The sequence below is a fragment of the Lupinus angustifolius genome, chromosome LG13 (assembly GCF_001865875.1).
Source record: "Lupinus angustifolius cultivar Tanjil chromosome LG13, LupAngTanjil_v1.0, whole genome shotgun sequence".
NCBI classification, from domain to species: Eukaryota; Viridiplantae; Streptophyta; class Magnoliopsida; order Fabales; family Fabaceae; genus Lupinus; species Lupinus angustifolius.
In genome coordinates this window covers 4,277,189-4,301,759 of record NC_032021.1, presented here as the reverse complement: position 1 = coordinate 4,301,759, position 24,571 = coordinate 4,277,189, and the positions used below count along the sequence as shown (strand labels likewise).

General features: G+C 32.6%; 2 protein-coding genes and 1 non-coding gene across 6 annotated transcripts; 1 reads left to right on the top strand and 2 right to left on the bottom strand.

The window, feature by feature from the left end:
- Nucleotides 675-7,497, bottom strand: LOC109363222 (formin-like protein 5). Of its 3 annotated transcripts, none has more exons than XM_019609405.1 (6): nucleotides 6,824-7,497; nucleotides 4,183-4,999; nucleotides 3,429-4,092; nucleotides 3,139-3,341; nucleotides 2,278-2,513; nucleotides 675-1,925 (listed from the first exon to the last, which is right to left on the bottom strand). In XM_019609405.1, the coding sequence occupies exons 1-6, from the start codon at nucleotides 6,941-6,943 to the stop codon at nucleotides 1,047-1,049; spliced, it is 2,919 nt and encodes a 972-aa protein (XP_019464950.1). In that variant the 5' UTR covers nucleotides 6,944-7,497; the 3' UTR covers nucleotides 675-1,046. The 3 variants fall into 3 exon arrangements, with proteins under 3 accessions (XP_019464950.1, XP_019464949.1, XP_019464948.1); XM_019609404.1 differs by lacking the exon at nucleotides 6,824-7,497 and having other exon boundaries at nucleotides 675-911; nucleotides 1,031-1,925; nucleotides 4,179-4,309; XM_019609403.1 differs by lacking the exon at nucleotides 6,824-7,497 and having other exon boundaries at nucleotides 4,179-4,309.
- TRNAA-AGC lies at nucleotides 11,971-12,043 on the bottom strand. Its single transcript has one exon. It is a non-coding gene; the product is annotated as a tRNA-Ala (tRNA).
- LOC109325954 (kinesin-like protein KIN-14N) lies at nucleotides 16,469-22,255 on the top strand. Of its 2 annotated transcripts, none has more exons than XM_019558585.1 (17): nucleotides 16,469-16,704; nucleotides 17,009-17,257; nucleotides 17,376-17,520; nucleotides 17,724-17,833; nucleotides 17,940-18,059; nucleotides 18,169-18,351; nucleotides 18,950-19,159; nucleotides 19,245-19,319; nucleotides 19,672-19,818; nucleotides 19,886-20,024; nucleotides 20,127-20,236; nucleotides 20,586-20,747; nucleotides 20,846-21,063; nucleotides 21,359-21,440; nucleotides 21,570-21,674; nucleotides 21,758-21,862; nucleotides 21,981-22,255. In XM_019558585.1, exons 2-17 carry the CDS (start codon nucleotides 17,066-17,068, stop codon nucleotides 22,158-22,160), a joined length of 2,283 nt encoding a protein of 760 aa, XP_019414130.1. In that variant the 5' UTR covers nucleotides 16,469-16,704; nucleotides 17,009-17,065; the 3' UTR covers nucleotides 22,161-22,255. The 2 variants fall into 2 exon arrangements, with proteins under 2 accessions (XP_019414130.1, XP_019414131.1); XM_019558586.1 differs by having other exon boundaries at nucleotides 17,002-17,257.

The window sequence follows — 24,571 nt, the reverse complement described above, 5'->3', positions numbered from 1 at the left end:
GTATCGTATCACTGTATACTCCAGCTATGAAAAAACACTACTTGCGCCAACATGAACACCATATCCATGCACACTATCAGTGACTTAATATAGTTTCTCGTGTACTTCTAATGTTATAGTCTAGTTGGTAATTGTTCTTCATGAGAGATTAGTCTGTGCTGGATTACAAGGCAAGTGTCAAGGTTTCACCCTCTTAAATCATAAATTAAAAGAGAAAAAACTAAAAAGCTACATGTAACATTTAATGCATAAAGTTCATACCATAATATGAAGACCTTGCCAGCAAAATTGAGTAATGTGGGTACTCATAATTAGTTCAATAGCTCAATGCTTAGGTGGGTCAACAGTGGATTGTAGGATCATCATTTCCCTTCCTCACTTGCAATTCTAATCAAACCAATGAAGCATTAGTTATCAATTACTAGTTTTTTTATAAGATCCATCAACTTACATGGTTTACTACATATTTAGCTTCCAACCTTGTTGAATCAAATGATATACTTTGCTAATCCACAAAGAACATAGAATTCCACTTTGACTAATAAAGATGAGACATTTTCCTAGATGTTACAAAATAATTCTAAGTTCACCCATTTTTTTAAATAATTCTGAAGTTCACAAATGAAATATCATGCTATATTCTGCCCCTTTTAAGGCATAAATACACCAACATAATTAAATTGTATAAAGAATTGTTGAAAAGAAATGAAGACTCTACAAAACTTCTGCACTAGAAGTGACTGTCTGAAACTATGAATTTAATCCTAATAGTGCACAACAATGGGGATAGTAAGTAATTTCATTGCATGATGACAGCTCCATCTTGGTCTGTACATGTGGCCTTTTAGTTAGAGGAGTGTTAATAATATGCCACTTCCACCTTTCATCAAGAAACACAAGTAACCATCCCTCTGCAAAATCAAGCCAATAAAAACCATGACTCTGCATTCAAATATCAATGTCAAGAAAGAAAAACAAGTCTACATGTAGTTATAGAAGGACATGTTAGTAAGGAATATAGTTGCAATACCACTCCTAACTTATTTCTATGGACTATCCTCATCTGAACTAGTGTCACCGATCCTCCTTTCCGCAATTGCTGGAAAAAGACGCTGGCGGTAATCAGAAAGCGGTGTACGAGTTCTGGGCGATGATGTTCCGGGTGTATGAGTTCCAGGTGATGATGTTCCGGGTGTCGATGTTCCTCGAGAAGTCCCTTGTTTCACAGTTTTAGTTAACTTCTTATGTGTATCTCTTACTTCCTTGCATACCCTATCCAATATGATCAAGAAGTCCCTTACTATTACAAACAAGCGCAAGCATTCATCCTTCCCAGCATTTCCATGAAAGTAATCACCAGTTTTCTTCACCAGAGCCGTGATTTTCTTCTCTTCTTCCAGCAGTGTCATGATATCATCCTCAGCACTCTCAATGAAACTTTTCACTGCCTCGCGAAACCCCCGATGTTCCTCCAAATTCTTCAGGTTTTTCTCTACCAAGTCTCTGGTTTTTACAAGACCATGGCCAAGTTTGGCAGCACTTCCTGCTATGCTCTCAGCATCTATAATTGCTGCTTTTTTGACATTCTCGAGTTCACTGCTCAAGTTTGAAACCACCTGAAGACCAATTTCACTATAGTAATCTTCTGTTTCATAATCTGTTTTAATATTTGATATACTCTGGCTCTCTTTTGTTTCTCGAGCAGTTTTTTTGCCCTCGGAGCGGATTATCTCTTGAACAACAAAGTGTAAGAGTGTTGTCTTGCCATCTGTTCCTTTCACATCAGATAATTTCAGAAGTGTGTCAAGTTTAAATGCTTGTGCACCACCACGGTATGTTCCATCATTCATACGGTTGCCAGTTTTCAGAACTGCTTCAAGAAGCTTGCGGAATAGTCGGCTGCTTCTTAGTTCCTCACAAGCAACCTGACATATCAAGTGAAGGTGCAAGAATAATAAGATTTTTTGTAGGGAGGGGTGAAAAAAGGAGCCATGTGGTGAGGGTAGAAGTTCCAAAGATAAAGGAAAAACAGCGGATGCCAATTAAAGAAAATAATATTTGTGTAGTATATAAAACAATAGAGATTTTTCTCACTATGTAGGGTTAGCTACATGAATCAAATAGCACATTTGTGTTTCATCATATAAATTTTCTTGGCTTTCCTCTATCTATAACTATTGGGGATCCTCAACTAAACTATTTAATGTCTCAATCATCATGTGGTAGAAAGAGCATAAGAAATCCAATTGTAGGGTTGATGGCAATTTAAGATTGTACCTCTAAAATTGCAAGAGACTCCATAGTAGAATTAAGCTCCTCTTTAAGTGTAACGATGAAAAGCAGTGCTTCCATTCGCTTAAACGCGAATGGAATGTCAACCAGGGTTTTCAGGAACCGGTCAGCTGGCGCAAGTTGAGATAGCTCACCATCAAAAAGTTTAAGTTTAAGTTCTTCATCTGATGTTGGTGCCATCTTCAGCAAGGTTTGAAGGAATTCGTAGGGTAGCTCATTTCCTGATCAGCCAAAGACGAGTAACAAAGCAAGGTTCGTATCAATGATCCAGGCACAGTAAGAACAAATGGAAAAATAAACAGAATCTTTATGATTGCCGGTAAAACAAAGAAAAATACAGTGGCATGAGATCCTACTGCCAAACACACAGAGCTAGGCTCCTACAGAAAGCTAATGCGCTCGATCAATAACTAACAAATGATTTCCAAAAGGACACCACTCCTAACTCCATTCAGCCTATTAGGAGTAATAGCCAAATCAGACATTCTATACCTCATTCCTTTCTTACTCTGCTAAGTTTGGCTCCTATCATGTCTTCTAGAGTATCCCTAATGTGCAAGGGCCAGATCCGGATCCTAACACACGTGTAACTAGAGACAACTAAATAATTTTGCTTATGAAATTCTATACATTATCGTCAATGATTAGTAAATTTTGTCATAATATATCACAGAAGTAAGGTTCAAAGGTACCATCCACCTGTTTAGGAAATATTTATCTCAACCACATAGCTAGGATTACCACAACCTATCCTCCCTAATACTCAACGCTATGATAGCATAAGTCAAATAATGCTATTACAGTTATCAGCAAAAATTTTGTAAAATTAATTAGCAAATAAATCACCTTCATAAAGTGCATCACAAACTTCTTCCATTGGCACATTCAATGCTCGCAATAGAATTAATAAATTTTGAGCCTTCCTTTTGTCAATGATCTGGATATACTGAGGTGAATCTTCTTGAGAGGTAGACTCTTTCTGTCGCTGATGATTGTTGTTATCCACAGCATTATACATAAAAAGTGTCTTTATCATCTCTTCACTAAACCTGTCAAATGTTTGTCATTAAAGAATATTAGCAGCTAATGATAAATTATCATCTTTGTGCAACAAAGGTTTGGGATATATTCCTTACTGGAATGATCCTGATTTGACATGATCCCAAACCATTGAATGGTCTGGGTTAGCTTGAACCTTATCCCAGAAAAAAGGCTTTAGCTTGGTTTTCGGAGCATCGGCTTCATTTTCTGAGGCAGATTCAACATTCTCCTTGGCTTTTCGTCTACTGAGGAATGGAGGTTGAGGAGGTATAACACCCTTAGGAGGTGGAGGCGGACGAGTAGGTGCGGGTGGAGGAGGAGGACCAACTCTGGTGCCAGCTGGTGGTGGGGGTGGGGGTGGAGGACCATTTTTGGCACCAGCTGGTGCAGGGGGTGGTGGTGGAGGAGGACCAGGACGAGGAGCGCTGCCAAGACCAGGCTGTTGAGGTGCAGGGGGAGGAGTCGGAGCAGAAGCGCCAGCACCAGCATCAGCAGCTGCATTACCAGAAGGCCTAAACGAAGATTGTTCAGGAGGAAAAGAATTCAGCCTGCCAGGAGGGAGTTTTAAAGGAGGCATTCCAGAAGGGATGGTTCCCAGGCCGAGATTTCCGGGAGGAGGCCGTAATTCAAATGGTGATCCCCCTATTGCTTGACTATTTTGCACTGAGGTGTTCTTGTTGCCTACTAAATAATTATTTGATGGCTGAATCTGAGGTTTCTCCCCATTTACTGGAATTCCAATAGAATGATAAGAAGAACCTGTAGCACAATCTGTAGCACAAGAGTAAATTTTTTCAAGACTAGTAGAAAACATTAACAAGGTACAATAAATGGCAATGCGATACTTACAATCAGAGTGGTCATTCATGCTCGAACTGAAATGGGGCCTTGGATCATTTTCTCTATTTTGGCCAGTCTTTTTAAACCGATTCCAGAAGAAAAAGAACACTGCTGTAGCTATTAATGTCGCCAATAGAGTTAAAACTACAGAGAGAACAACTTTTTTTTTAGGACTATGCTTTTTTGGATGTTGATTAGTGCCAGAAAATGGAGGATTAGAGATATCAGCAGCTGGTGGTGTCAGATTTGGGAAGGATACCGGTGGTTGCAACCAAGGATACTGATGTCTAGTATGATCTGGTGGTGGGGCTAGATAGATTCCAGATAATGGCACTGGACTGGGTGCATATGATAGTGCTAAACTAGGTCCAGGAAATGGTGTAAAACTGGGTGTTGGTGATTGAATTGCAGGGTCTGAACTAGATTCACTAGATGGTGTTAGACTGGGTGTTGGTGATTGAACTGCAGGGCCTAAACTAGGTGCTTCTGATATGTGCTGAAGGAAAACATGGCGCACATTTTTTCTAGGAGCGCTGGATCTGGAAAAAAGTGATCTCATGTAAGCAAAATGCAAAATCTTGGAATCATCCTCTTCTCCCGAGATACATAATGGAAGATATTTCTTTCTTAAACAATGAAGATATTTTTTCATCAATTGAGGCTGGTGATCATTAATAAGATTCTGGATGTCTGCTCGCGCTAATAGTTGAATGTCCGAAATAATTTTATTGGTGCTATCGGACGATGCCAGGGGAAAGTCATCATTTTCAACCTCCTTCTTTAAATGAATCAAATCTTCGGAGCAAGTGGTCCATGGTACCTTCACCTGCAGTTATGAAACTTAACAAGTTTTAGAGTCTACAAATCCACTTTTAGCAGCAGTGGAGCACAAATTGCTAACATCTGTGTTCTCAAATCTGGCAAATGATCATAAAACATTCAATGCTCTATAATTCAATGCAGTATGTTGATATTGGCAATAGTTACATGAGAATTTAGAAGCTTACCTTTATAAATTAGAGCGCATAACAAAAAGTGACAAGCAAACATGTATGCATAAATTGTACCATCTTTCTCAGTCAAGTTCGTGTGTTTCCCGTGTAAACACAGCACTTAGAAAAAGTCCTTACTGAATGATCATCTCATGGGATATATAGCTCCATGACATCATAAAACCCTGAAAATGTATGACCTCTAGTGATCCTAAGACACTAGGATGACTACATTCTGCAACTTATTAGCAACATAAATGATGGTCACATAAAGAAGGCCAAACATGATGGTAGTGCAGTTCACTACAACAATCAAGCTTTTATCTCACTAGATGGGTCGGTTACATGGATCGAACAGCGTTATAATGTTCTATTATAAATCATGTTTATTGACAAAGCATTGATCTAAGTCTTTCCTAATCATCTTGGCTATGGTTTTTTGGTCTCCCTCTTCATCCGGTAGTTATCATGCTGCCTAATTCTTAAAAAATGTAAATTGATATAAATCAGCTGGGTGAGTAGGAAAAGCTGGAAATGCTTGGATTTAATGTAAATAAGATGATCTCTACTTGACTGATTTCAATGGCTGGCAATTTTGAGATTGATAGTCCCCAGTAAAAGCAAACAGCTAAAACAACAAAAGGGTATGTGGTACATACCGGGTACGGGGTTCGACATTTTCTCGAAAATTAGAGTACGAATACGTTGCATGATTATGGGTACGATAACTGATATAGATTATGACATTTTAAAAATCTAAAGTTCGGATACGCCAATATAATTAGGTACAAATGTATAGAGTTAGCACTAGCACGAGATGCAATAGGCTTAAGATGAAAGGTTGAGACCCGGAAACCCACTGGGATGTGAAGATAAGAGACAAATTATGTGACTCATATTTAGTATTATGATGTAACTAGGAAGAAAATTGGGAAAAGTCCTAACTTTCTAGCTCAAAATGACACGATTCTGAAACAATTTCCATCAAATGAGTAGCCAAGAGCACCCGTACCTAGGACATAACAATATACCTTGTTTGAAGTAGTCATGCAACATATGTCAACAGATGTTGCAATAGTTTCTATTGCCTCTAGACCAAAAATTCATTCAAAACCACAAACATCTTTTTTTTATTCACAACTTTACCAGTGAACCATTGATTTTGTCAACCATGAATCTATGATCATATTAACTGGAACTATCATCGGCCATTTGCTTAAGGCGATGTGGCAGAGCATCCCCATCATAGAATATCTGTGCTTAACCGCTAATAGCATATTTGGGATAGTCAAATGAGGGAAAACACAGACTAAGATAATCAAGTTGAGAAACAACAAATTATTATTTTCATTGGAAAGTCAATTACAACCTTGAAAATTCTTAGTTCCTGTGTTAACTTTTTATTTTCCACTGGAAGGATAAATATACGAGAAAAGATGTATATGCTGATAGTTTTTTATATTATTATTGTGTCATCCACTATAGCTATTCATATTGACTTTTAAACATAATAATACATATGAACAGATGAATGGTAGATAATATATCCACATGTGTATGTACTTTTATACTAAAAATGTATAGATATTACACTATAGATATATTTGAGATGAAAAGCTACGAAAATCAAAATAATTAAGGAGTGATGCAAGGCTTACGGTGTGGTGATCAAACAACCCAGGATCAAGTAGTTTTTTGCTGAATGCTGCTACAAGAAAAAGAACCAAAAAAACACAACAGCTATATTTTATGGCAACCATAGCTTTCTGAATTCCCATTACAAGTGCTTGATAAGCTTCTCATTGCATCAAGGCCTAAACCTCCAACAAATACAACTTTACATTCTCTTCTTCACCCACCATCAACCCAATTCAATTCCTCTTCAGAATACCACAATCACTGCCCTTGCAGACGCAAATTCAACAAAGCCCACCACGGGTTTCGGATCAAAAATTAAAATTCTACGATAAAAAACCAAACTTTCCAATTTTTATTGAATCGTATCAGTTGAATCAGAAAAACCCACGTGAAAAATAGTGAAAAAAAGCTCCAACAACAAAAAAAAGACTCAACCTTCAACTTTCAAAATCACAAACAACTCAACAAAACAGACCCTGTTGATGATAGATAGCACAAATGCAAATGTTATAGAGCAGCTAAGAAATATTAAAAGAGAGTCTTTGGTTATGACATGATCAAATGGAAACTGCTGAAAAAAAATATAGTATTTGTTGACCGTGAAATGTTCAAAGTAGTAGTAAATGTAGTATATGTTATTATGGTAAGAAAAAAGGAACAATAAAAGCAAAAAGGGTAAACTTTTATTGATGAAACTTTGAGTTGTTAGAATTAAGAAAATTTGTGAGCGACAGATAACACACAGACAGGACACAACAGCATGTAAAGGACAGTCCTATGTAAGCATTCATTCTGGATTCAAGGATATATTGATTGTTGATGTTGTTGTTGATTTTTTTCTTTATTTATCAATCAGTTTGGTATATTATTCTATATAAAAAGAATAAAAAATTTTTTTTTAAGGAAGGATGAAAAAATTATGTGATAGTCTATGAGTATATTTTCAAATGATTTCTATCATTTGACTCGGTGTTGTTAGAACAAGATCGGACGGTCTGATCGATCTAACCGCTAACCGGACTTGAAAATGACTTTGGTTTGTCGTCTTAACCGAATGAGAGTTGGACCGCTTTGAACCGGAGAAAATCCGCTCCGACCGTGTTAAACTCGGTTAAACTGGATTAATCCGGGAAGTAAACCGGACGGCTCACTTAAAAATAAAAAATGGGACAATGTTCTAATATTTTGTTTTACTAGGGTCCAAAAAAGATAAGTATTATTTCAATATAATTATACACAATTATTAATTATATAAAGTTTTACATTTATATATAATTATATATTTATAAATAAAAATTATTAATTATGTATGAAATCATCCGATCAGACCGGACAGTTTAACCGTTTAAACCGGTTAACCTAATACGGAACCTCTGCCGGTTTAACGTCCGGCTCGGGTTTCATAACATTGATTTGACCCATTAATAAATTTATTTTGGAAAGTATCAGACTGGTCTGGAATTTTCCTTAAATTTAACTTAAAAAAATTAAGACATTTCGTATTAAAACGACTAGATTTACTTCAACATAAAAAAAACTGCTTCATAATGTTAGAGTTATTAAGTTTTATAATATTTATTTGGTCAAATCATCATATGATTCTAGACTTTTGTTAATATTTCTATCGATAATTTTTCGAATTAAAATTATACAATTATAAACAAATATTTCTTATTTAAAAGGCATAGCTTAAACAATTCAATCAGGCATGTTCGACAATGCAGTTTATAGTTTTTTTTACATAGCTTAAATAAATAGTTATAAAAATATTTTAAAGGATTTAAAAGATGAGTCGTATATGTGTTCTATTTTTTTATTTGACTGAGTTGAGAAAGAGTTGATGTTACTACTAACTTCTCTGCCATATCTTGAGATAATTGATTACCAATGTTATCTTTTATCACTTAACCTCATTAATCATTCAAAAAGGTATACTTTAATTAGTAAATTAATTTGGAAATCTAATAAAGATATCGAGTTTAAAAAATATTTTAATTAGTAAATGGTTTTGTGAATTTGAGTGTTCCCATATTTATGTGCTAGTCTACTAACTATTGCTATACATCCCTAATGTGTGGTCTAAATGGATCTAAAACCAGAATGCATGGTGTATAATATATATTAATAATTAAAATAATAAATAATTATCTTATATAAAATGATGAAAATATTGTGTCAACATCACAAAAATTTAAACATTTCTCTCTCACTATAAGTTATTAAATATCATTTATCCTTGCATTTCCTATTTGATTACACAATATATTTTACACAATCTTTATAGTTGTAAAAGCTTTTTCTAAGATTATTATGGCAACAACTAAAATCATTGCTAAATTCAATAGAAGGTAAAGTAATGAGCATGCAAACAGTATGTTTTTTCATATTCAATCAACTTATCTTGAAAAATTATTGATTTCTTTTATTCGACATTGTTATACATATTAATGATATAAGTTTCAATTTGATTATCAAGCATCACCAAATCAACTGAACAAAAATATCATAGATAAGCACAGAGAAACAACTCAATATTTATCTATACTCAAATAAAACATATATAGAATCAACTCAATATTTGTTATTATGGAAAAAATATTAGAAAGTCCATAAGTTTCTTAAGTTTTATATAATTCAATATAATAATGATTATTTATTTTGTACGAAGTATATCATGTCCACCGGCACCAAAATAAACTTTTAACTTATAAAGTTGTAGATTGTATATAATTTTTTGAAACAATTTAAGGAAATTCACTGTGTGCATTTGCACACTTTAAGGTGAACATAACATTGTCCCTATGTGGTCTAGTTCATGCTTCACACTCATATCAACTCACACCAATCATTGGTCAAACCTCACATCTTATTCGAATGAAGATCATATGCTCATTTTAGTTATCACAATTCAATTAAAGATTGTTATGTAATTAAAAAGAATAATCATAAAAACATAAAATAAATTTTATATTATTTTATTGAAATATGATTGGTTAATGATGAAGACAAAATCTTTTTGGGACATGCGATCCTTGTTTACTTATTTATGCCCACAAATTATCTGGTAGGAATTTGTTAATATATTAACAAACAATAATTGTATATGTATAATATTCAAATAATAATAACTAATAATAAAATTTTCCTATATAATATTTCAATAAATAATATTAAAATCAATTCTTCTTAATAAAAATAAAATAAATAGTATTTAAATGAATAAATAAATAATAAAAATTTAATAGTTATAAAAATATTTAAAGGGTTTAAAAGAGGGTCTCAACTTCAGATATATATTTTGTTCGACTCAGATTGAGAAGTAGTTGTAATTACTAGCATCGCCTTTATCGTCTCGTTAGATAAGAATACGATTCATAATGTTGTCTTTTTTCTTAATTCCATTAATTATTCAAAATTTGCTTTACTTAGTAAATTAATTAATAAAGAGATGAGGTTCATAAAATATTTTAATTAGTAAATGGTTTTGTGGATTTAGTGTTTTCACATTTTAGTAAGCCTATTAACTCATATCGTATATCCCAAATTGTTGCATGCTCTTTGCTTCATTCTTATAACAACATGTTAATCATTGTCCCAATGTCCATCTCCTTATGTGACACCATCTTTTTCATGCCCCCAATCATCTCAGCCACATGGGAAGGCCTCATGCCAATTTTTTTAATAATAATTAATAATTATAGTTGTATAATATTCAAATAAATAATAACCAATAATAAATAATTTCCTATATAAGATTTAAATAAATAAAAAATTAATTCTCCTAATAATAATTAAATGAATAAAAAATATTTAGAATAATAACAAATAAATACCTATAAAAATGTTATAAAATTATCATCAAATGGTTTAAAAGGGTGACACTTGGGTGTCATATTTTTATTAGATTGAGATTATGAAGTGGTTATTGACTTTTCGTGGCAGATACCGCCTCTTCATTGTTGTCTTTTTTCTCTTAATTCATTAATTAGTCAAAATGTTTTAAATAGAAAATTAATTTGGGAATCAAATAGTAAAGTTATGACTCATGTAATATCTTACTTTATACTCTAGTTGATAATGAGTAGTAATATCTTTGTCATATCTCAAATAAAGATAAAATTTAATTAATAAATTAATTAATATGGGAATTTAATAGTAAGATTATGACTTGTGATATATCTTTTTTTCTACTCCAAATTGAAAAATGATCAATAATACTGTCTTTACTACTTAGAAATGCAATTAAGAAAGAATGTGATCCTTTTGCTATTATTTTCTTTAATAAAAATCAAACCAACCAATTAATAAAGTTTCAACACGTAGTCTTACTTTTTTTATTATACCTAAACTATGGAGGAGTAAAATGAGCTTTTACCGCATAATAAAAAATAAAATTCTCATATTTTATTTTAATAATTAAAATTTTAACCAAATAAATGGAGAATATAATTAGTTCATGCAATTAGCGATGATATTGTTTTATTACGGTGAATGAAGTGCTATTATCTTCGTAATCGAGTTCCCATGTCAGAATTTTGGTTCAATAACTATATTTTTCAAGTAAACATAAAAGAAACTTTTCTATATTTTAACTGCAAAAAATAAGATGACGGTCCAATTATTTGGAATAAGAATTCTCCTTTCTTTCTCTCTTAGGTTCCATAATTAGTGATCCATCAAAAATCCTATTGCGACACATATGATGATTATCAAGTTAAGGCTAACTAAAAACTTTGTCCCAACATAATAAAAATTGCAAATAAGAAAATCCATATAATCAATTCGAAAACTAAAAATGCGTTGGTTTAGTGGTGTAAGACTACTAGATCTCTATGATGAATAAAATGTTAATGTTCAATTCCTGAAAGCGACACTTGTTAAGATGAGCAGTCACGCACTTCGAAAAAGATTAATTATTTACCTTTATAAAATAAAACGATACCCTTAATAGTACCAAAAAAAGTCAACAAAAAAAAATGTATCACCCTTTCTTGTTATTGAGAAATAAGTCCTACATTGATAGGAAATGATTTAAATGCTTACTCTAGATATCTCTTATTATCCGAAGCAGTGCACAAACCTGGATTGCACAAGTGGATGGCATCCATTTAACATATTTCGTGAAGCGTCCTTATCAAGCACAGAATGAAAAAAAGGGAACAAAAAATGGAGATGCGGGGTATCGATCCCCGTACCTCTCGCATGCTAAGCGAGCGCTCTACCATCTGAGCTACATCCCCATACTGCTAAATTCAATCAATTTCTCTGGTATCAGCTGAATTCATTACTCTAGGCATTTGTCTCATTCCACCTTGGAGCTGTTAAAATAAGAATGAGAAGATAAGGTAAAATAATAATGGTTTATTATCTAGGTAAAGTATAAACCAACAATTTGAAAGGAACCCTTTGTTTCATATAATAATTTCTTAAAGACAAGACCATGGATGATAATCACGATATGGAATTTTGATAGGTAGATGAGTAGGTCTATAACTTATTCACATTCAATATTATATTCTTAGTTTACAAAAATTCAACTACTATATTCATCAGACCAATCTAATATAAATTTCAGATTATATGAAGGTTGATTAAGTGACCAACTTTGTGATCACATGATAAGATTCATACATACTTAAGCAAGAGAAGCACCATCATACTTGACAAACTGGAAATCATAACAAAGAAATTGCACAAGTTGCTTCATATTATTATCATTTTATGTGAAAAAAACATTTAGTACAATGTTGTACCCATTTTTACATATAACTGGAGCATATAACTTGGAAAGCTATGTATGGCGTGATTGATAGTCTGTTTGTATATTTTTTGCTGTATCACGAAATGTTTTAAAAAGAACGATGTGGTCGTGACTCAGTCAGTAAATATTATTTCGTCTCATTCATAATTGTTGAAATCTATGGTAACGACATACCAAATAGTGTGTGATTGATGCCTTGGAACTTTTGCTGACTTTTAAGGGCAAGATCTGAAAATCAAGTGTGAGATTGTGACATAGAGAACTTTGAACTTTATTCCATTTTACATAGAAAATGATCATTAGTAGCAATGCAACACGCTTAGCACTAAACTTTATTTTGGTGTAGAGAGTGCAACTGAGTACCAAGAAGTGAATGGAAACACCAACTACTTGTATCATGTGAGGTGGTATAGGATGTGCTTTCACTGCATCTTCCATTATGCTTTATGTTGGTATAGAAAGTTGGGCAATAACTTTTCTAGGAAAGTGAAAGAAAAAAATTCTTAACTCTCATCTAAAGCAATAGAAAATAGTTGTTTAGTTCTTAGCAGGTTGGCAAAGTTTGGATTTGAAGGAAGTTATGTTGGAGCTTGGCATAGAGGGAGGAACAAATGGTCATTAAACTCATTCTTACAGTATGGGCAAGGAGGATTTAAAGTGCACATCTCATCGAATGAATATTACTTGTCTTATTTGATCTCTCAATATAATTAAAAAGTGACACTTAATTAAAAATAAAAATTATAAAAATATAAACTAACATTTTTATATTAATTGTTGTAATTTGATTGAATAAGAATATAAATACATGATTATTTAGGTATATATGATATTTTTTCCACCTCATTAGTATGTTTGGGTGAGGGTTCCTAAAATGTATTGATTGATTCTTAGTGTATTTGATTTTAAAAAATTGTTTTTAATTAAAATTGAATTTTAAAGTGATTTATGTGAATTCCAAACCTTATTTCTATCTTCAAATTAAAATTAGTTGCTAATTATAATATATATATATACAATAATTATAGGTTATCAATAAGCTCAACATAATTGATAGATAGTTGAGTTTCTTAAATATAATATCAAATGTTCAATTGATGTTGTATGTATGGAAAACATTGTTAAAAATGTTGTAGTCATTTCAATGATCCCTTGGTTGAAAAACTAATTGTATGTTCAAGAACACAGGTTGCCTAGAGAAGCAAATCATGGTGCAACTCTTAAACAACAACGTTTGAATTTCAACAATTTATACCATTGAAATCCATCTTGAATGATATCCAAATAAACATTAGTAGAAGATAAGGGCTTCATGTAGTTTAGCAAATTAGAACTTAATCAAGTTTTGTATATATAGGTTGGTCCTCACATTTAAGGAAGCATCTAACCATCATTTGAGTATATAGGTTGATCCTCACATTTAAGTAAACACATAATTTCTTAAGCTTTAAGGTAACTTTAATGCCACCAAACTATCATTTTAATGCATATCATATCACCTGTTTATTACATGATACTTTTCAATTACTCAGTATTTGTAGTAGGTATATAGCTTTGTTCAATTTAACCTATATCATTACACAAACAACAAGTATAAATGGTCGTATAATGTCATATAAAATAATATGTTAAAAGACCCGAACTAGCAAAACTTGGGTAAAAAACACTTGGTGCTATAAAATAGTTTTTAAAGGTGAAATCATACGAAAAATGGAAAAACCCCATTAAAAAGTAATGTCTCATCAAATCACGAAATGGTAAATGACCGCAAAAAAATTAACAAATATTATTAATAAAGATATTAAAATAATGCTTCATACACATTATTTAGAATTATGTCGTTTATATCTATGGTTTATAGCACTTTTATTTGTGTACAATTTTATTCATTATCTTTTTGTCATAGAAAGCATGGATACAACTTAAACCTATAACATGCATCTCTACATTAATAATAGGTAGCTAACATTTCATAACTACGTGGATAAATAAATTAAAACCTGTCTCCAAATAATGAATATAATGAGTGAATTGAAAAGTGTGATGCTTAAATTTTCGATAGATGCACCAATAATGTACATTTTTTTAGTTTAAGTTCTTCTGATTTCTTTAATAAGTACTCATAGGCAATTTTTAACCCTTTCCCTTATTTTTTTAATGATGATGATTAATATAACCGTTAGACCACGTGACCTCCGCAGCTATTTTAAAGTTTCAAACTATAAGGGTAATAAAATTAAATTCTTAAGTAAATCTGAATTAATAAGTTAAAGCTAGAGATGATAAAATAAGTATTGTTTGTTGGCGCACCCGTATAGCCCGCATTTTTTGTGGGCAGGACATGCAAATTTTGTTCATTTTCTTGTTTCGCCTTGCTCGTTTTGTCCGCCAAGCACACGTATATTTCTATTGGGCAATGCGAGCGGTCCACAAACAATATTTAAGGAAAAATTAAGAAAATTTTAAATAAATTATTATGTAACGTGATTTTTAATCCCTAAAAGAATTGTAATATAATGTGATTTGATCAACTTTATATAAAATATCAAAAATTTTGCTAATTTTTTATCTTCAACTACTTTATTTTATTTATTATATGAATTTTTTAATTTTTATAATTACTCTGCGGGCCGCCCGCAAGCCCGTTAGTTCGTTTTAAAATGGGCAAGACAATGAATTTTGTCCGTTATGCCAATGCAGACATGTCTGACCTGCTTAAATTATTGTGGGCATTTGCAGGCACGGGCTAAACGGGCCGAGCGACCCATTTTGCCATGTCTACTTAAAGTGGTGCATGTTTCTACGATGGCTTGTTTTGGAAGGTTTAATTTGCAAATAGATCACTTGTCTCCAAGAGTGTTTTACTCCATGCCCAAGACTATTAGACTAATCCCATATTAACGTGTGAAAGAAAAGTAAGATTCTGATTAGTGTGGAATAAATGAAAGATATTATCAGGAATAGATGATCTCTATCTATATCGTTCAACTATGTAAGTATTTGCTTGAAAACTAGCAAAAAAAGCTCTATATGTATGTTGGGAGCACATCTCTATCAAGATTGTGATTGATTGAAAAAATATATTTAAATTAAAAATTTAATAATTAAATATTATTCTAACCAATCACAAACAGTGATACGAGATGATACATTTTTTTGGAATAGAAGATGTCTTCCCCTATACGCTATAAGTGAGCATGGTTGAGTAAGATAATATTTATCTCACTTAATTCTAAATGTTGAGGAGGCTATTTTTTAAATAAGAATTCAACTAAGGACTCGAAAATTAACGAATTATTTTTTAAACCCGAACTTTATATTAGTTAAATATAATATATTTCTTTTTTAAATAAAATATTCATAATATTATTTATTATTATAAATATGTAATTTGACATATCAACTAATATATACTTATATTTTGTTAATCATTTTTAGTTATGTATATTTGATGAAAAAAATTAAAAAATCAATATCATCCCTATCCAAATAAAAGTCATTTGGGTGGCATCATGATTATTTCTGTTGCGTTTAAATTTTAAACCTAAATCTATATCCCATAAAACTGACTATGTGCAAATAAATACTTTCATGATCTTGCCAAACCATATTAACAGTTAAGGTAATGCTCACCCAACTTTATACTTACTATTATTATCTACTATTCTAAAATACCTTTTTCTTTCCCATCAATGACAAACAACACATCCTTACAAAAATTAAACAACTTCTAGATTGATAAGAAATCAAATGATACACAACACACAAGTTTTCCATTCAGAACTCATTACACACAATTCACATTAATAAAAAACACATACTCATGCTATAATAATAAATAACTTAACCTTTTCTCATTTATGTTTTTTCACTTTTCCTCTTTTTATTTTTCAGTATTCTACTCCTCACTTCTTTCTCGCTCCTCCTCCTCCTTCAGTGTTTGTGGATCATCATTGATTCTTCATTCATCAATCTTGCTTCTTCCTAAAGCAACGGTTTTGATATATTGTTAAGCTTCCAATACAATCTATGGCCCCACATCAGTGATAGTGTCACATATAATAACACACTCTCTCCTTCAAAATGGTCACCAAAAACCATAACCGGTAACCATTTTCACTAACATCAACCCCTTCAAAGGTACCCTCTTTCCTCATTTCCCAATATTTTATTCCTATCTCCACCTCATTTTCAATCATGGGTTGTTCATATTTTTCAGTTTCATTGATGTATCATACTTAAAAATGTGATTTTTTTTCAATCATGGGTTGTTTTTATTCTTTAGTTTCATTGCAATGTCATACTAAAAAGCTCTTTTTTTTTCAGATTCATTGCTGTGTCATACTTAGAAATGTGATTTTTTCAATCATGGGTTGTTTTTGTTCTTTAGTTTCATTGCTTTGTCATACTAAAAAAATATATCTTTTCTTTGTTGAGGTTTCAGAACAGTGTCGGTGATGAACTTTTCATAGATCAAGAGCAACCATTTGGAGGTGAAAAAATGGTAGAGACTCCAATTAATGGAAGAGCAAGGTTAGCTTTTACAATTGTAAATGGTGGACATGATGTTAGCCCAAGTACTGCTCCACCAAGCAATGCTGGATCAGATTATGGTATAATAGAGTTCACAAGAGAGGATGTAGAAGCATTGCTAAATGAGAAAGCCAAAAGAAAAGACAGATTTAATTACAAGGTCAGTTAGAGTTTCTGAATTTAAGGTTGTTGATGCCTTTGTGTGTTATTTGATTTTCATGTTAACTAGAAATACTGCTTGATTATTCATATATTAACATCAACCTTTATGTTTTCAGGAAAGATGTGAAAATATGATGGACTATATAAGAAGGCTTAAGGTTTGCATTAGATGGTTCCAAGATCTTGAGATGAACTACTCACTAGAGCAGGAAAGGTTAAAGAATTCATTGGAATTAACCCAACAGAAATGCATAGAAATTGGTAAGATTACTTTCATTCTTATCTAATTTGATTTGTGAAAATTCCATGCACCACATAAGGGTTCGCCCATTTGAAAGTCTTGTAATAATAATATAAAAACTGACTAACTGCCCAGAAGGAACCGCGTAAAGCGCACTGGAAGAAGTGGTAGTGCGTATCATGTGACTATGGGACTAATGTGCTTATCTTTATATTAATCACAGAGTTGCTGCTTAAAATCAAGGAAGAAGAACTAAATTCAATTATAACAGAAATGAGAAGGAATTGCGCTTCTTTGCAAGAGAAATTGATTAAGGAAGAATCGGAAAGGGTGGTAAGAAAGATTTTCATGTCAGTCAAATTTCAAATAGGATACTATTTTGAGCAAAGGAAATGTTATTCATAAATTCTATACCTTGTATTATATTTGCAAATACAAGGTTGCAGTAGAATCTCTTGAAAAAGAGAGGGAGGCTAGGCTTAACATTGAGAGGTCACAGACTACTCTGTCTGAGGACCTTAGCAAAGCTCAAAGAGAGATTCAAAATGCAAATCAGAAGGTGAAATGATAGAGTAATTTCAATTCAATAAATTTCTTTCCACTTTTGATCCTTTTATATCATAGGAACTATACTAATTAATATATGCTTTATCTATGTATTTCTGCAGATATCATCACTCAATGACATGTATAAAAGGTTACAGGATTACATAACAAGCTTACAACAGTACAATGGAAAGCTACATACAGAGCTTTCATCAGTTGAAGATGAACTTAAACGCGTAGAGAAAGAGAAGTTTGCTGCTCTGGAGAACATCACCATGTTAAGGAGTCAACTTACCTTGTCCATTGTGAGTTTGTTTTCATGTTTGATCATTTAAAAGTTGGAATTCAACTTGACTGTGTAAAAGTGACATACTGGCAGTTTAGTAGTGTTAAAATATAGGGAAAACATTTCGTAATATTATTATTGGATCTTAGAATAATTTTGAGGATATTAGATAATCTCTTAGGTTTTATTTCTATTTATAATCCTTGATTTGTTTTTTTTATTTTTTATTATCTTACTTAGGACTAAGAGTCTATTATTAGTATAAATAGTACTGTTGGATTCGTCTTTCATATCATATTTTGGTCACAACAATATCAAACTCTCTTTTCTTCATTCATTGCCTAAAACCATAGTCATTACACTTCATTTCCTATTGTTTTGTGATAACCAAGGGTGTCCCTTCACCCTAAGGATAAGGAATCAATCTTTTTCAGGGTGCATGACTACCGCTCCTAGGGATCGAACCTTGGCCTTTGGGCTTGTACGATAAGTGGGGATCCATTTGTGTCTTACACCATTGGACCAACTCCTTGTTGGTTACTTCATTTCCTGTTTGGTTTGTTCTATTTTAGTTTCTTAGTAAATTACCCACCCAATTTCTTGTGTTCTTTTAATAGTCTTCTCAAGATGAGGCCATAAAACAAAAGGACACTCTGGTTAGTGAAGTTGCTTCTCTCAGAGGAGAATTGCAACAAGTAAGGGATGAACGGGACCGCCAACTATCTCAAGCGCAAACTTTAACTTTTGAATTAGAGAAATTAAAAGAATCCAGGGAAAGTTCGTGCACTGAACTGGACAACTTGACACTAAAAGCAAATGAACTGGAGGTTGGTTTTGTAACCCCATTTTCTATTAAAGATTGCATACCCTTGTTATTATGAAGTCATATGAGATGACAAGTTTTCTGCACAGGCGAATTGCTCTTTAAAAGATAATCAGATAAGAGAATTGCAAGAGCAACTAGCAATTGCAGAGAAGAAACTTCAGGTAATAAAGACAAACTTTAAATAAGAAAGTCTATACTGTTAGATCTACCTAACAGCTTAATCTTTTGATAGACTTGGTCCTTTACATGGTATTAGAATCTCTAAGATCAAGTAGCGAAGAGTTCAACCATTGTTGTCCTCATTCTTCTAATAAGAGAAAAGAGAGTTTCATAACAAAGTACAGTGATTGCATTGCCCGTATGCTAGCCAAAGGGTACTTGCGTGGAGGATGCGTTAGATATAAAACCCTTCATGGACCTCCTCTTAACAATTTAAGCATTGGTGAGAGTTGGTTCATCACATATACATTATAACGATTATCTATCTTATTCATTGCTTTTGTTCTTTTTTAGGTGCTTGATATATCTGCATTCGAGACAAGGACGGAATTTGAAGGACAACAGAAATTTGTAAATGAGTTACAAAGACGCGTTGCAGATGCAGAATATAAACTTATAGAAGGGGAGAGGCTGCGGAAAAAATTACATAATACCATTTTGGTAATTCACTGGGCCAAAAATGTGTTGATATTACAAATTCACACCTGAGTAATCTCCATTTTAACAGGAACTAAAAGGGAACATCCGCGTATTCTGTCGAGTGAGGCCTTTGTTGCCCGATGAAAGTTGTAGCACAGAAGGCAAGATTTTCAGTTATCCAACATCCATGGAAGCTTCTGGACGAGACATTGATCTAACCCAAAGTGGTAATATCACATTTCTTGTGATGATTTCTTTGAAGTTACTCTTTTTTCTAATTTTATCATTTAATAATTTTTTCAACTAATGCTGCTCTTGATTTGTCTTAGGCCAAAAACATTCTTTTACATTTGATAAAGTTTTTACACCGGAGGCAACACAAGAAGACGTTTTTGTAGAAATTTCACAGCTAGTACAAAGTGCTCTTGATGGTTATAAGGTAATTTAGAAATTCTTCCAGTATCTCTGCAAAACATCTTTATTGATTTTGAATTATATTGTATACATATCTGCAAACCGCTGCATAATTGCTAGTCAATTTTGGAAAAAAACAGATTTAGTAAAATCTTAATTTTTCTATGCAGTGCTCTGCTCTATAGCATCTTTGCTCTTTTATGTCATAGAGATCTTTTAGGTTCTGCCCCTTATGTGTTGTAATGCACAAGTTAATCTATTAGATTTGGTCTGGGGTATTGTATTTTTCTAATATGCATTGTTATAAATCAATGTTTATACATGCATGTTTAGCATTACAGTTCCTTAAATTTTGATGATATTTTCTTTTTCAGGTTTGCATCTTTGCCTATGGCCAGACTGGCTCCGGAAAAACCTATACAATGATGGGAAGGCCAGGGCATCCTGAGGAAAAGGGCTTGATACCTCGTTCGCTAGAACAAATATTTCAAGCAAAGCAGTCTCAACAACCTCAAGGTTGGAAATATGAAATGCAGGTAACATAGAGTACTTTCTTCTTGATTCCCCTCTTCATTGCAAGGTGCATTAACTTTTAAATATGATGTTGAGAAGGTTTTCCTGTTAAAATTTTCAGGTGTCAATGTTGGAAATATACAATGAAACCATTCGTGATCTGTTATCGTCAAACAGATTATCATCAGAAGCAACTCGCTTAGAAAATGGTACTCCTGGAAAACAATACACAATCAAACATGATGCAAGTGGAAATACACATGTTTCGGATCTTACTGTAGTGGATGTTAACAGTATTAAAGAGGTCGGATTTCTGTTAAATCAAGCTGCAAATAGCAGGTAACTTGTTTCTAGTGTTTATTCTATTTGGTTGTGCTGCAACTGTTCATTTTTTACTAGGTACTTGTCATTTTATGACTAAATTATATAGTTATACTTCTTGATGTATTTAGGGAATATCATTTTATTACTTTGAATGAGATCAGGAGAATTGAGAAATTGGTTTGGTAGAACATGATTTTACATAATTCCTGTGCAACAAAGTATTGATTTATTTCCTCTTAGAAGTCAAAATACTTTGCTGTTTTTTTCTCAAACTTAACTATATTGGTTTTTTCTGGTTATTTCCTTTTAGATCAGTGGGAAAGACTCAGATGAATGAACAATCGTCAAGAAGCCATTTTGTATTCACTCTTCGAATATATGGTGTAAATGAGGTATAGATGTTTCTCTTATGATAACAACAAAAAACCATTTTTCTATATTTGTGTTATCAATTTCTATCTGAATCATCCATACACATATTCTTGTATGATGATGGAATCTATTTTATTTTTTTCTGCTAGAGCACTGACCAACAAGTACAAGGCATTTTGAATCTTATTGATCTTGCTGGTAGCGAGCGTCTTTCGAAGAGTGGATCAACCGGGGACAGGTTGAAAGAAACTCAAGTATGTGTAAAGCCATGATATTTTCTTTTTACTTGTGCTTATTTGGTTTCAACTAATTTAAATTTTCATTCTTTTCTTATCAGGCAATCAACAAAAGTTTGTCATCACTGAGTGATGTTATATTTGCCTTGGCCAAGAAGGAAGATCATGTGCCATTCAGGAACTCAAAACTAACATATCTACTTCAGGTAATTCTCATTCTTTTATTTCTTGCATAAAATTTACACAAACATCGATGATTTCTTTGTTACTTGCTTTAAACAATTTAAGATTACCTAATGTCTTCAATACAATATGATTGAACAGCCTTGTCTAGGTGGTGACTCGAAGACGTTAATGTTCGTAAACATCTCGCCCGATCCTACTTCAGTTGGCGAGTCACTATGCTCACTCAGGTTTGCATCAAGAGTAAATGCTTGTGAGATTGGAACACCACGTCGTCAAACACATGCACGTTCAACAGACTCTCGCTTGAGCTATTTCTAATCACTAGAATGATGTATATTTTTTGTAATAATTTGTGTCAACTAAGTGGCAGTGAAAGTGCTACAATAAAGTGAAAATGAGTGTTTCCATCATCAGCATATAGCATGTATAGTGAAAAAAGTTGCCAAGTCTGCATCTAGTTCAAGACTTGTTCTAATAGTCCAATTTGTAACTCTGCCTATAATGTCATCTATTTATATAACATTTCTCCTATATAAAAAGAAAAATAGAAATAGTAAAGCAGCTTGATGAAAAATCACATCAAATGTTTGATACATTAATGTTAGTGCATGGCCTCTTGAAGAATAATTGAAGTTTCTTGATAGTATGATTTTGTTTGAGGCAGATTTTTCATCCTTTGCAGCTTTTGGTTTAGTGGAGAATTATGGTGTCGGCCAATCCACATAACTGGCCCCACCTAATGGGATAAATGTTTGGTTGTTGTTGTAGCTTTTGGTAAATATATGGGAAACCTGTTAACTGCAGCTATTTGACATAGTTCATTTTGGGGTCATAGTCCTCTCCATTTCTTTAGACAGATCTTTATCCATATTATAAAATATTGCAATAGATTTTGGTAAATGGCCATAGGACGAATATATCAGCTACTCGTTAACAAACTCTTTTTTCAGCACTATAACCAACTTTAGCAAGATAACTTTGTATCAGTGAAATTTCTCTCAAATATATTTTTTGGACTCCCACTAATGAAATACTTGAAAGAGACACTACCACAATGTTTGTGCATCTCACTTTTCATTTTATGAAATAAGAAGAAAACTGATACAAAAGTACATATTATTAATATATAAGAGTATGTAAATATAAAAATATTGTACTCTTATACAAGAGTTTATCTAAAATTTGGTATCTCTTTCTAATGCGTGCAAATTCAGTACACTGCATACAAAAGCTGACTGGCTTAAGATCAAGATTGAACCAGTTAAGGATAAGTTTGATTCACAGCAATCATCATATGCAGATTAAGATACGGATGGCCTACACAGCATAATAAGACTTTATATAAAATGGGCTACTTGGCACTCATTTCTCATTGATAATAACCAGATTTTGGCTATGAAAATGACATGATCATAAGCTATATCTAAAATTGCAAGTTCCCCGCAGGAAAGATAATCCTAAGTTTCAAGATTTTGAAAGCATTTTGTTCTTTTGTAGCCTACCAAATTGCTGCTATCATGTTTTGTTTGCATACATATTAATAAGTTAGTATTAACAATAATTAGATTTGTACTTTTCTTCTCTCAATAGTAATCAATAATATAGCAGTATTAATAACATCATAGGGGTTTGTTGTGTTTTTATTTGTTAGAGAAGTTCAACATGTCATCAAAATATAATCCAACTATTACTTAATAAAGTTTAGACAGTTCTCACCATAAGAGCTAACTTTTGAGGTTGAGTTAAATCTGATCATTTTTATATGTATCAGAGCCAACTCTTCCAATTGGCTACTCACATATGTTTAGTCTTTTGCAAACTTCACACATCATATGTTATCGTTTAGTCCTACACATGAAGGGTATGTGTTAAGATAAATATGATACAACTTGATTTAATTAGTTATATTCTTTCTAATATTAAATAATATGAGTCTGAGCAAAACTGACAACTATCAAATTGTGTGTTGTTTGGTAGATAGATGTGTGCAATTTAATTTAATAAAGTCTGTTATTTTTTGTGTGTGTAGCATTCCCTGTCAACAACCCAATATTTGTGTTACTTTATATTATTAATAGATAATGAAAGTGTGTGTTACTAAGTTACGATAATTTCTATCGATGCGTGCATAGAAGGAGCAAGACCGAAGAATTGTCTAAAACAAGGACCTATCTCGATTACATTTATTATAACCAGTATTATATATCAATATATCAATTCAACTTATGTTTATAAAAAAGAAAATTCATCATTTCAAATATAGACTAACTTTTATAACTTACTTTATCCCAAAGCATATTATATAATATATATATATATATATAGCACCCCCTTTGAAGAAGGAGAAGCAAAAACAAATGGAGAGCCAATATCAACTCAAAAAATCTAAGGTTGTGAAAATAGAGTCATGGAAATCATGGGAAGACTACATCACTTATGCTACCAATCAAGGCTTTCCTGTGAGTCTCACCTTTTTGCTAGGGATTCATATAATATAAATGAATATATATGTTTGCACTGGTCTCCTAAGCTACGGTTGAGGTGGAGGAAAATCAATCTCATCATCAAGAATAGCTACAGTGTGGTCACCCCTGATCAACATAATCAACTTCTGAAATTCAGAACAAAACAGTGCATTCTGAGCTTCAACTGTAGAGCGAATGAAGGCATTCTGAGCTTCGGCTGTGAATGAATCAAATTCCTCACGGTTTGATATTGGTTGTCAGAAT

Bases quoted from the DNA above. Each gene is read 5' to 3' on its own strand.
- LOC109363222 (XM_019609405.1), bottom strand. From the start codon at position 6,943: ATGGGAATTCAGAAAGCTATGGTTGCCATAAAATATAGCTGTTGTGTT. The intron at 5,000-6,823 runs GTAAGCCTTGCA...TCATAACTGCAG, and splicing joins GGTTGTTTGATCACCACACC to GTGAAGGTACCATGGACCAC. The intron at 1,926-2,277 runs GTACAATCTTAA...TTGATATGTCAG, and splicing joins AGTCTCTTGCAATTTTAGAG to GTTGCTTGTGAGGAACTAAG.
- LOC109325954 (XM_019558585.1), top strand. From the start codon at position 17,066: ATGGTAGAGACTCCAATTAATGGAAGAGCAAGGTTAGCTTTTACAATT. The intron at 19,160-19,244 runs GTTGGTTTTGTA...TTTTCTGCACAG, and splicing joins TAAAAGCAAATGAACTGGAG to GCGAATTGCTCTTTAAAAGA. The intron at 20,237-20,585 runs GTAATTTAGAAA...TTTCTTTTTCAG, and splicing joins GTGCTCTTGATGGTTATAAG to GTTTGCATCTTTGCCTATGG.